Source organism: Chelonia mydas, chromosome 6 (genome assembly GCF_015237465.2).
Source record: "Chelonia mydas isolate rCheMyd1 chromosome 6, rCheMyd1.pri.v2, whole genome shotgun sequence".
Taxonomy (NCBI): domain Eukaryota; kingdom Metazoa; phylum Chordata; order Testudines; family Cheloniidae; genus Chelonia; species Chelonia mydas.
This window is the reverse complement of record NC_051246.2, coordinates 88,929,817-88,943,339: the sequence shown is the minus strand read 5'-3', so window position 1 is coordinate 88,943,339 and position 13,523 is coordinate 88,929,817. Positions and strand designations below refer to the sequence as shown.

Sequence of the window (13,523 nt, the reverse complement as noted above, 5' to 3'; positions counted from 1 at the left end):
ATTTAGGTATGATTTTTATAGGAAGAAAAAGACTCAATCAGCATAATAATCCTGAAGTCTAGTTTTTATCTATTTCCTGTTTAACAGAAATTGTACTCTACAGAATATAATCTGTACATTAAAGATATCATGCTTGCAGTTAAAAATCTCAAAAGACTTTAGACCTACAAATAAAAGATACCCATTTTATCCTTTTCTGAGACACTGACCTGTATCCTCATTTAAAAATGAACACCACATCTTTATGTTATTAAATCTTTGTTTTGATCTGTTAGTATTCACCAAAGTGCCATTTTATAAAACCCCACACTGAATAGGCAAGGCTGGAGGTAACCATCTGCAGCTTTAGAGTCTGCGTTTGAATTGATGAAAAGAGCTTTGTGTTTTCATTGCCAAGTTTGATTCTTCCAGTCATTAGGCATTCCCCTCAGATCGCATCAATGAAGCGGACTCTCTTACACCCATGTGTTAAATTCTCTTCTCCTCATGGTTTCCTTTGCCAGCTATACTCCAGAAAGACTACTGGGTCTTAGCCACATTCTTCTCACAGCTGTGTTAAAAAAGAGCATCAGAGCGTCTTCCCAAAACCCATATGTGTATCTGGTCAGTCCCCTGTCTGGGGGTCACCTCACATTGTGGTGTGATTATTCAAAGATTCATTCTTGTTCTTGAACTGCTCTGCTCAGATCATTCTGAGAAAGATTAGACCCTCCAGTGGGCACTAGAGAACGTCTTGGACATTGATGTGAAATGCACACAACTCCTATACTCAGAAGGCAGATTAGTTTTACTTTCAGAGGCAGAGGAGTCTAACGTTTATTAAATGTTCAGTACTCATTTCTTTTCATTTTCACATTCTTTTCATGTGTCAAATGCCAGTATAAAATGAAAAGAGAAATATTCATTTTTGTGTCTCTCATTAATGGACATATTTATCATGCAAAGCAAAGAAACAAAACAAAGTTTTATAGTAAAATACCTGAAAACATAAAGAGCCTGCACACCAGAAATGCAATGGGAAAATGCAGGACTGTGCAAAACGGATATGTTCCATTAACAGTAAGGGTTATGTTGGCAAGGAACATGCAGGAATTCTCATTCTATTTTACACTAAAAAAATCACCAAAAAATTAGGCAAATCACTGGTAAGATTAAATATATCTTGTGTAGGGTATTGTAATTCCCTTTGCTGAAATTACCTAATTATATATGATGTACTTTAAATTTGTCTTGCATTTTTTTCCAATTTAAAAGCAGAAACAGGGTTTTTTTAAGAAAAGAACTGAGCTTCAGTAAACAATTACAGATAAAACAACTAAGAGTGTTATCACTTTTATATTTTCTTAGTCCATTAAGAAAACTAACTTGGCAAAATGTATGTACCAGCATTTATCACAGTTTGTGTTTATTTTCTTAGATTTATATGTTAACAACCAAAGTGAATTTCCATTCTAATTGTATGTATGTCATTTCAGTTGTATGTGTAGCAATATTTTGTGTGCACGCATGCACACACACACACACACAGAGTCAGACCCTACTGATCTATCCAGTGTCATTAAATTGCTCTTTTACCAATAAAAACCCATAACTAAAATCTCATACACTTAAATTCACAGTATCCTCAAGACTAATGTTATAGAAATGGAGCTCTTCCTAGGGAAAATATATCATAACCACATCAGTCTTTACTATAAATTATTAACATTGGTTTAGCACTATATTAGGACCTCTTCCTGCTTTTAATGAACTCAACGGCCACTGCCAATCCCCACTAGTTCCACCAGGGCGGACCACTTTAAAATCCAGCGTGTACTTCATATGATTCAGGTTGGCAGAGGCACAAATTAATTCACAGCATCTTCCAGCTGACTTGGCCCCACCTCCTCCAAGTCAACCCCACTTCCCTTTTGGGGCTGCAACATCTGGGACCACCATCAGAGCAAATTTTTAGGGGCCTTCTGCCTATGTGTCACCATTTCAGGTGGATTTATGCCACTGCCCCAAATGCTTTGTTTGATCAAAATGAAATAAAAAAATTATTTATCGAAAATTATATTTATTTTTACAGTCTGGTAATTACATATACTGTTGCAGACAGTTTTAAATATTATTTAAGTCCCTAAGCAGAGCAGGGCAAATAAAAAAATTGTTGGTTTACTGGTTATTCTAAAAAATTGGAAAAAATTTACTTAGGGTTGAACCCAAAACAATTTTTTTTTAAATTGTTGGCAAAACAAAAAGTTGAATTTTTTTGCTTTGTATTGGATCAAATGAAACCTTTAGTTCTACCCAGAAATAAAATACTTCATTTAGAAAATTTAACATTTTTAATTAAAGAAAATTAAAGGATTCTTTGAAATGAAAAGACGTTTGAATTAAAAATTTTTTTGTTTTGAAAATGTCAAAATTAAACAGGATTTTTTAAAAAGTTTTTTTCCCCACAATGGAAACAATTTGGAGAAATTGACGCAAATTCGCAAAATGTTTCGGTGTTGCCAAATCTGGTTTTTTTGGCAAAAAACCAAATTTGATCAAAAATTTCTGCCCAGCTCTCTACATAATAGATCTTATCTATTGAGTTAATATTTACTCTATTGCATATATTGCTATTTATATATTGCAATGCACTGAAAAAAAAAAGTAAGAATTTCATTCTACCTAAGTATAAAACTGTACTTTTGCTATATCCAGGTTTGCTATAAGCAAATTCCACTGTATCCCCCTTCTGGCTCACAACTGCTGCTTCACATGGGGTGGAATCCAGAAACTTTTTAGATGCTTTGTGTCCATATGCCAAAGGACAGAGCACTAATTTATGTGAGATACTAAATTTAGAGAGCAACAACTGCAGGTAAGTAACTTAATATATACACAAATGAATTAAACCCAGTAGTGCCACCTTCGATGGAGAAATGAAAGCTATGCTGTTTTCTAAACTGTTCACATAACATATATTGTAAGAAGTAAGATTTATTTTAAAATCTTAATTTTTTTATTCATTCTTCAGTAATGTCAAAGAACCGGTCATCTAAAGTGTGGTATATGTCAGTCAATGACATTAAGAAAGAAAGATTTGCTTGCCAGACTTGATTTTGACTTCTATTAATGACATGATGCTCTGAATTACATTCTTCCTTAATCAAGCTCATGATTATTTCCCTTTTTAACTGTAAATCCATTACTAATGTACATTATTAAATAACACTGAAAAAATAAAATAACTTAGCACATCACCAGAAAATACTTCACTCACAAATCAGAATTACACTTTCTTTTGGCAGTTTTTTAAGATGTTATGGAGAAGAAAAGGTAAGCCTATACTTTGAATTCTCAATTGGGCTATGAAATTTAGTTTCATATTTTAAATACAAATAAAAATCTCTATAGGATAATGATAAAAATAAATACTAATATAGCAAAAAGCCTTTCAGCTGATAGGTTTTAAGACTGTCAGTCCTTTTTGAAATGTAGAACATCCTACATCTTAAAAAAAAAAAAAAAAGTAAAGCTAACAAACTAGTTCCTGCCTAATTGCCAAACACTGATTTGAATGAAGCAGTTGAGGTTACAAAGAAATTGTGAATTCTCAGCCTGGTTTCCCTGCTGATGAGCAGGAACTGTCTGTGTAGTTCTCCCAGAGGTGTCAGTGGAATCTCTATAGTGTCACACAAGGGTTCTTAGCTCAGAGTAAACACACTTTCCACAAACTCAGCTGCTTAATCTGTTTGCAGGTTGAATTATAGGATGGGGGTGGATGACTGGGTGCTGGGAAGATGCACTGAGCATTTCCACAGTTTCTTGATAAAAAGGGCATGCTATTGTCATCAAAAGACTTCAACCAACTGTTTAATTTTGCTAGAGGACTGATTTTAGCAATAACCTGAGAAAATTTCCCAAGTAGTTAAGCATGTTAAATTGAATGAATTCTTTTCATTATGGCAGTGCATTGGCACCACTATAGTTCAAGTTGTGTCTGCACTTCTGTTCTAACCACTGTGGTTTCAGGGGATTCAAACATGACTGAAAAATATTATCTGGGACAAATATTGGCCTATAAATTCCCAGTTTACAAATAGCAAGTGTTTTTTCAACTAAAATGAAAAACAATAACATGACAGCTTTAAAATGATACTAGTGCAAAGGAAGATTTAATAGATGTCTGGACATGGACCATGAGTCCTCTACGTTCTGTACAGCACTGAGCAGTGTTGACACTGAACAAATAATATAGATAGTTTATATTAATTTGTCAAAAATGATATTAAAAAGCAACTCCTGCATATGCACCATATCTATTTTTCATAAGGTTATTTTAATTATGCATGCTTAATAGTCCAAGTATATGCATGCTTAATATATATAAAAGATTCACCCAACAGGGAAAAAAACTTATTGGGTGCCTGAAATGAATTATGGACTAATTTCTGGTTGCTACGTGAGTATATTACACACACTAGGAAACTTGTTGGCAGATGTGGAACAAACAGGGAGAAATGTTGCCCTGATTCAGGCACCACCACCTAAAAAACTTGTAGGGGGTTCATTTTGGAACCCCCAGGTGTCATACAGGTGTGAGCTGGGCCAAGCAATGAAGATGTATAGTCTGCACGTTTGCCCTGATCCAGCAATGAGAATTATGGGCAAAGAACTTACAGGTAGAATAAATAAAAAGACAACTCTTAGGATTTTGTCTGTATATACAATATATAACACTAGACCTATGTTTTGTCCTCAGAACATTAATATGGTCAAGAAAGTAACAAGACGGAACAAAATAGATCACATCTTTCTTCAGAGGAGGTGGGTGAGTGTACTTCACTGAGAAATAACAATACCTTCAGAGAACAACAGTTTAATCCCCTTTGATTTCAATGAGAGCAAGAGTAAATTTGGAGTCTTCACATTGGAGACTATAAAGTCAGAAATTTAGAATTAACATGCACACTTTCCTCTTAACAGTATACTGTATTCTTTCTGTCTGTGTGATTTATTTCTCACAAGGCCAAAAGTGTCTGTTAGAGGAGCATTTATGACAACAGGTTGGATAGTGTATAATCTTGAAACTTGTGAAACATATACTAAAGCAAATATTAGGAGTATATACAAATAGTTTAATTTAAATTCACAAGTTGAGTTTGACTTGTAGTGGCTATAATAATTCTATGTACATTATTTTAAAGCTGACTACAAAGTCATATCTTTGTTTTATCAGCTAGTTATTACCCAATATTCAGCTATCGCTTGTAATTAACCATTATCCAAATGACTAATCATTATGATTGTAAGATCTCATGGGTGAAATCCTTGCTCCACTGAAGCCAATGGGAGGCTTGCCGTTGACTTCAGTGGAGCCAGGTTTTCATCTAGAGTGTTGTACAGTGATTGTCACTAAGATATATTTCATATTCCACTTTCACTATATAAGTTTGTTTGGTCAGCTTTGCTGTGTTTCCTCTCTAAAAACCTGCTATATGGAGCAGAGCACTGTGTGTGTACTAACTAGTACATTGTTAAAAGGGAACTTATAATGGACTTCAACACAGCTGAACTCCAGAGTTCAGAGTTTAGCAGCCTTTTAACAAGAAGTCTTATGTTACGGAGCACTGTCATTTACCTGAACACAGGGTCCAATCCAATGCCCACTGAAGTCAACAAGAGTCTTCCCATTCATTTCAATGCGATTTGGATCAGACTCAAACACCTGGCCTGAAATGTACCAGGTATGAACCAGACAAAAACTGATATACATGTACATTGCAAATATTCTCACATGTAACTATAAATTGTTGTAGACAGTGTTGTTGTAGCCACGTTGGTCCCAGGATATTAGAGAGACAAGGTGGATGAGGTAATATCTTTTATGGGACCAAAATCTGTTGGTGAAGAGCTCTGTGGAAGCTCAAAAGCTTGTCTCTCTCACCAACAGAAGTTGTTCCCATAAAAGATATTACCTCACCCACGTTGTCTCATGTAGCTATAAAGGCAAATATAATACTGTAGCAGGGATTCCATGTGTTCCAAGAACACTGAAAACCATTTCAACCTAACAGAAAACACTTTAAAGCCTCTTGTATATGTATAAAAGCAGTGCCCATATGACATTAAGGGAAAGCACATCATGAATCCTACTATTTCATTACAATGCTGTTGAAATAATCAGCATCTAGAAACCTTTAACACTTGTAGCCATGGATGTCAGAGTTCTGGCATGCGAGGATTTAATTTTGCTCAGTCACTTATCCAAAATGATCTGTCCCAAACTGAAGAGTGGTTTTACAAAACTCAAAGATAAGTTGCTTAGAATCTAGAGAACATAAAAACCTATGGGGCTGATCAGTGGCTGCTGGATCTGGGCCAACTGGAGCAGGCAAATCCCATTCAGCTCATTCCCCCCAGCTTCTGCACCCTTAAAGAATACCTCCTTTAAATCCTTTACCAATCCATTTTATCTGATCACTATATCCCTTCCCTGTGGAGTACCTGCACTGGACACCCGTCCCCCATTTACATAATGATTTGCAACATCATAGACTAACTCCCATTTCATGTTTGCCCCCAAATAAGCCGCTTCTCCCCGAAACCCGCTGTGGGGAAGACAAAAACTCCCAATCTGGTGGTGAGGGAAAAATTCATTCCCAGCCCCCCGAGAAAGGAGCACCAGCACAGCGCCTATAGAGAATCTCGACAAAACCCAGTATTTCACCATTTCATGGGTGGGAGGGTGGGTGCTGCTCTGTCTGGTCCAGGTAAAAGAGGGCTTTTTCTGCACTGGCACGGACTTACATAGTCCCCCCTCTCTTCTCGTCACATGGGGGTTGTTGGGTCAGTGCCCCTATGCTACCTTGGTCTGCAGCTGCCGCAGAAAGTCACTCCCTAGCTCTCTAGCCCTTAAAGGGGCGCACACGTTTTCCAACAAGCCAAACAACAACCCCTACCCCTTAACGTGCAGTGAGGTCATTCTCCCAGAGGCAGGTTGGTTATACAGCGCTAAGGCAGTAAGCAGTAGTAGTGTTTTGTCACTAAAGCAGCAGAAGTGACTCTTGACTACAACAAGAAGCCAATCTGTGAGAAGCCACTTTTAAACAGCCACTTTTGTGACTACAACCACACTGTAAACATCAGGAGGAATAATGTCTCATTTGTCTGTCAAATGACATTCTTCCAAATGTAAAGACAACTGACTTACGTTTGAACTTTTTCGTTGGCCTCTTGTGAAGCTTCTAAAGCTTGCTGAAGCTTTAATTCCATGTCTGTTCGCTCTGTTAGGGCTTGCTGCAGTTGGGTAGCTAGCTGCTCATTTTGGCGATGTGTGATGGTTACAATATCCTCGCTGCTTTTCAGTGCATCTTCATATGTACTAAGAGTACAGTTAAACTGATCCTTAAGACTCACTTCTTGGGACAGAGATTTGTGTAAACTGGGAAAACAAAAATATACATTTTATTGACTCACAGTATAAGCTTTGAGTTTGAACTGCAAGAATACCACACTTAAATTATATTAATGTATTTTAAAATATTACACATATATCAATATAAACTAATTCTGGAGCAAGATCTTTATTATATAACAAAACAAGAAGACTGAAAATGCAGAGATGTAACACTGAGCTGGAAAATCTCTTTATATTAATTTCAACGAATCTATAAACTAAAAACAACATATAATTTTAAAAGCTTCTTTTCAAGTGTACAGAAGATATTTAAAAATTCCAAAAGAAAAAAAACCGTGAAAAACTCAGATTAAAAAAAAAATAGAATACATCCCAAAATTAACTCTTTAAAAATAAGCATAATTTTTCTATAGGTTGTATGATAAAGTTGAATGTGTGATTTACAAGAAATTGAGTTAATCACCATGAATTATTGAGTGTGCAATGGAAGATTCAGCTGTTTTCTCATTAAATATTGAAATAAGTGAGTAGAATGAAACAGAGGGATAGATTCTGATGCCCTTAACTCATTTTGAACAGCATGAGTTGCCCCATTGACTTCAGTGGGATTACTTGTGAAGTAAGTTATGACTCAGCATGGGTAAGGATATCAGAATATGGTCCAAAGGGAGTAAAAATACAACTGACTAAAATAAATTAATGAAATTAATGTGCTTTTCTGAAATACAGTTTGCGCAGGATAGCCCAACTCCAAACAATCTCAGTCAACTTTTCAGTGTCAGAAATCTCAAATCCTTCCTGATTCTGGTATAAATAAGGATAAACTGATCTTAAATAAGTTTTTCTATATTAGGTAGAAATATGTTACTTATCACTATCAGATGGCAATCACTGGGCCAATTCCATATCCATAGCTCCTTGCATCATGGTAATCACAATTTCTTGCCAAGCCGTCCACAGCCACCATTTTGGATTCATTTATATAATAAGTAAATCACCTTTAGCAACTATTTCACATAGAAAAACCTCTATCAGCCCTGGCTATGCATTCATCCACTGTATTTTATATGACTTTGGGGCTGTATTCATGGAGACATTAAGTCATGGAGCATGGTGGTAATAATCCTTCATTGCAAGATCTGGTATACAGTATTCAGCAACTCAGTACCAGGAAGCTACGGACAGAGTTTAAAAAACAGCAACAAAAGTGTCTATGTGTGCACAGCAAAGAAAAACCTGCAGCTGGCCCATGCCAGCTGACTTGGGCTTTCCCCCCCCAGCATGATTCAAAGGCTTTATTTCTTCAGTTGCTTACAGGTTGGGATTTCCATTTTTAATATTACATTAAAACAAAAATAGGAGCTTTTCACACTAAAAGGAGAGGGAAAGACGCTATCTTGTATTTCTCTCTGTCCTTGTGCCAGCTGGATTTCTTTGAACTCTTGGAGATAGTGGAAGGGGCAGGACTGTTTCTGTCATCCTGTTTCTGAAACAAGTTGGAGTAGGGTGTGAAGAGAACAAAGGTTAATGTGAAGAGTACCTGTCTGGCTATGCAGCCAAAGCAATAGGTGAGCTGCAGCTAAAAGGGTTTTCAATGCAAACCTTACTGGCTCTCAGAGCTCAGATTGTGGGACTGTTTCATTGCTGTCTAGACTTCTGGGCTCTGGCTGGAGCCCAAGCTCTGGGACCGTCCCAGCTCACAGGGTCCTAGAGCCCAGGCTCCAGCCTGAGTCCAGAAAACTACACAGCAGTGAAACAGCCCCGCAGCCTCAGCCCAGCGAGTCTGAGTTGGCTGGCACGGGTCAGCTGCGGGTTTCTAATTGCTGCGTAGACTTACCTAATGGGGTTGAAGGGACTGATTTACGAGAAAAGATTAAAAGAACACCAGATGAGGAGATTGTTTAATAACTAAGGGCTTGTCTACTTAGCGATGTAGTATGCAGCAAGCCAGGGCGTGAATCTACAGTGCACCAGGTTGTTGAGCACTAACTGGCCATGTGAACCCTGCAACCACGTGCTAAAAGTTCCATAGCGTGCTTTGATGTACTCCCGTTTCAAATGCTGAGTAGGGAACATCCCTGCACTGACCAGGTGATGGACTAGACAGTAGGTCTGCTCCATTTCTGTTTTCCATTATTCTATCATTCACCTGTGTGTGAAATGGGACCAAAAGTAGAAGAAATTCAGGGAGCACATTTACAACGAAGGTGGTAGAAATAAAAACATTATAATGAGTAGGCAGTTTATATCATTGTTTAGGGTACTTCAGAACTGCTGCCTGTACACTAGAAACTGATGAAAGTTGTTACCTTATTGATGAATATGACCTGAAGTCATGTCAGAATGATGACTATGAAAATATCAACCATTCTTTAAAGTGTATTGTCCTAGTCTCCTATCTGAAATGCAGGGTGAATAAAACACGCCAGCCATACTTTGCATCCAGGGTGCTGGTATGCAGTGGCATATTTATTTCCCTTTCCTTTTGTTAAAACATTTATACAGAAAACATCCCCCCGTCAAGCTATATAGCAAAATCACATACAAATTAAAATATAATATACATGCATAAGTAAAATATGAATGAATTAATAGAACTTGAAAAGTTAAAGGTTAGAACACAGGTACGTCATTACACCTAGCACCTGAGGTTGTTTGAAAATGGTGTGAAGCACCTATTCAATTAAATCACGACATTTTGAATATATCCATAATTTATGAAGGGACATGACAAATCCACAGAGGAGAGGCATTAAAAAAATAAAATCATATTAGTAGCTGCATATAAAATATATTGACTGATGTTTTATTCTAGTGGGCAACTACTGAGACCTACTAGAAAAAGTAAACAACAACATTTGGAAGTAGTGCTAAAAGCTGCAAATTGAGGATGCTGTTGCTCATTTTTATACTCCTTGGCCAAGATTTTCAAAAGTGGCAGCCTTTAAAGTTAAGCCTCTCAGGGTATGTCTACACTGCAATTAGACACCTGCGGCTGGCCTGTGCCAGGTGACTCGGCTCGCAGGGCTCACGTTAAGGGGCTGTGGTGTAGATGTTTGGTCTTGGGCCGAAGCCCAAGCCTTGGGACCCCCCCACCTTGCAGGCCTCTAGAGCCCAGGCTCCAGCCCAAGCCTCGATGTCCACACTGCAATTAAACAGACCCTTAGCTGGCACGGAGCAGATGCGGGTTTTTAACTGCACTGTAGACATACCTTAAGTCAGTATTTAAGTACTGCCCCTGATCTATGTCTGGGCCCTCTCGATATTATCATAATTATCATAATCACTCCCATAACCTCATTGGTCGTTGGGGCACCATCAGTGATGAGCAATCAACCAATTGTCTCCACCCCTGACAATTGTGTGTCAGTGCTTGAGTCTCCACGGAGTCCATTCCTGTCCACTCTTTTATGTCCTGTTATGGACGGGAAAGTCCATTTCCTATTCATGTCTTCTTCTGTCTACCTCTTCTTCTTTTCCCCGTACTGTCCCTTGGAGGATGATCTTGGATAGGCCAGATGATTTTGTTACATGGCCGTAACACTTCAGCTTGCACTTCTTCACGGTCGTCAGGAGGTCTTCACATGACCCAGCGCATTGGGTTATGATGTTGTGGACCTCTTCATTAGTGATGTTGTTGAAGTAGGAGCTACCCAGGATTTTACGGAAGCATCTCATCTCTACTACCTGTATTTTCCGTTCAAGTTCTGCCATAAGGGTCCATGTCTCGCTCTCATACAGAAAAATGGAGATGACCAATGTGTGCAGCAGTTTCAGTTTAGATTCCAGGGAGATGTTCTTATTCCTCCCAAATTGGCTTTAGTTTTGCCACTGCTGCTGCTGTTTGCGCAGTTCTTGCCTGATTTTCTGCCTTGGATCCTTCATCTGTGATGACTGCCCCCAACTACTTGAACTGTTTCACTGTCTCCAGCTCTTGTTCACTGACGGTGATATGTCAGTTCATCCCATAACGTTTGTTTGTCATCAGCTTGGTTTTCTCTGCACTGATTTCCATGACATATTTTGCGGAAGTTCCATCCAATCATTTCAGAAGGTTGGCAAGTTCATCTTCGCTGCCTGCCAGGCCATCAATGTCATCACTGAACCGAAGATTTGAGATTGTTCGCCCCCCAATGCTGATTGTGCATATGTGATCTTCTAGGGCATCAGTCATTATGAGCTCCAAGTAGATGTTGAACAGTGTGGGCAAAAGAAGGCAGCCTTGCTGGACTCCAACAGTGGTGCGAAACCACTCTCCTGTTGTGCCACTGATGAGAACTGCACTGCTGGCCTTGGCATACAGTTGTTTAATATTATCATAATACAAATAAAATAAAATAAAACAAAAATGACAACATTTTGGGGAATCCTCACCTGCCCATAAAGGGAAGATTTAGAGTGTTTTTGCACTGCTGTTTCATGGCCATCTATCTAGCCCTATACCTATTCTACATCAATGCATTACCTTTGTCTTATTGATCGCTCTATTTGGCAACATCCAGGAGACCTGAGATCTCAGTATGTTCTTTAGTCTTGATAACATTTTTGCATTTTGAACTTTGTGAAGAGAGTCCTGAGACTCTTGAGATAACAAGTGATTAGCTAAGGTAGGATCTGAGGAGCTGATGGAATAGTATTCCAAAGGGAGTAAGTCTCTCTGATAACTTTTTGTGACAGATTTCTTCAGGCCTGAACCTACGAGGCCTACAAGGCACATGCATCTGAGCTATTTTTGCTGCAAAAGAAGGTTAAAAATTGGTCAAATTTGGATTATTAAATGTAAGTATGTTTAATTGAAAGTCCAGCAGCCATTAATCAGTCACTAGAATGGACTCCTCTGCCACAGTCTGGTATCTTGGACTTCTGCCACAGCAAATCCTCTGTTCTTGTAGTCTTCATTCCATAGTGTGCAATTAGCCCCTTTGAGAAAGCTTTGTCTTCCGCACAGACAAGCTTTGCCTCTATTGTAGAAAGTTCCCATGTGACATAGGAGTGAAGTTGTTGATCACAGTCTTCATCCCAGAACCTTAGTCAATCTTTTAAATACCCTGGACCCAGGCCATTGAGCGCCTTGATGATAAGGACCAAAACCTTCGATGTCCTACAGGAAGCCACTGTAGGGGGAGCAAAGGACAGGTTTGATGAGCTTGCAGGACGTTGCTGAGGAGATCTGCTGCAGCATTCTGTACTAGTTCAAATTTCCTAAGTGCTGAAGGTGTCATGTACAGATATATTGCACTGCGGTAGCCAAGCATGAATAAAGATAGTTTTCCAGGATGGGATGGAGTCTCCTAGCCAAGTGGAGGTGGTAGAAAGCATAACTAGCAATTACTTCTGTGTGAAAACTTAGTGTCAGTGAGGAATCCAGGAGCATGCCAAAACTGTGGACAGAACTTACCAATTGTGGCTGTGTACCTTCAAGCGAAGAATATTGAACATGGTTTGTAAACTCTTCAGGTGGTTTCCTCTGCCTATCAGCATCACCTCCATCTTGGTCAGGTTCAATTTCAGTGAGCTGTTCTTTGTCCATGAGCTGATCTTTTCCAAGCACAAAGTCATCTTGGTGGTAATCATGTGGTTGTATGTGGTAAAAGAATGAATAAAGATAGTTTTCCACGATGGGATGGAGTCTCCTAGCCAAGTGGAGGTAGTAGAAAGCATCACTAGCAATTACTTCTGTGTGAAAACTTAGTGTCAGTGAGGAATCCAGGAGCACGCCAAAACTGTGGACAGAATTTACCAATTGTGGCTGTGTACCTTCAAGCGAAGAAGATTGAACATGGTTTGTAAACTCTTCAGGTGGTTTCCTCTGCCTATCAGCATCACCTCCATCTTGGTCAGGTTCAATTTCAGTCAGCTGTTCTTTGTCCATGAGCTGATCTTTTCCAAGCACAAAGTCATCTTGGTGGTAATCATGTGGTTGTATGTGGTAAAAGATAGATAGACCTGTATCTTATCTCCATATTGCTGGCACCTGAGTCTCTCATTTTGCCATTTCCCATAGTGGCTGCATATGGATGTTGATTAGGACCGGAGAGAGAATTCTTAGTGGAACTCCACGAGTGAGGTATCTAATAGTGGAGGTGCATTTTCTCATCATGACTCATTGGATGCATCCCTCTAGAAA

At 38.7% G+C, this 13,523-nt stretch overlaps 1 protein-coding gene across 17 annotated transcripts in view; it reads right to left on the bottom strand.

Moving 5' to 3' along the window:
• MIPOL1 (mirror-image polydactyly 1) overlaps positions 1 to 13,523 on the bottom strand; it is a 283,359-nt gene that overhangs the window by 23,114 nt on the left and 246,722 nt on the right. For all 17 annotated transcript variants that reach the window (XM_043549731.1, XM_043549737.1, XM_043549733.1 and 14 more), the window contains one exon: positions 7,190 to 7,420. In XM_043549731.1, coding sequence (XP_043405666.1) covers positions 7,190 to 7,420 — 231 coding nt within the window. The remainder of the gene's footprint in view (positions 1 to 7,189; positions 7,421 to 13,523) is intronic.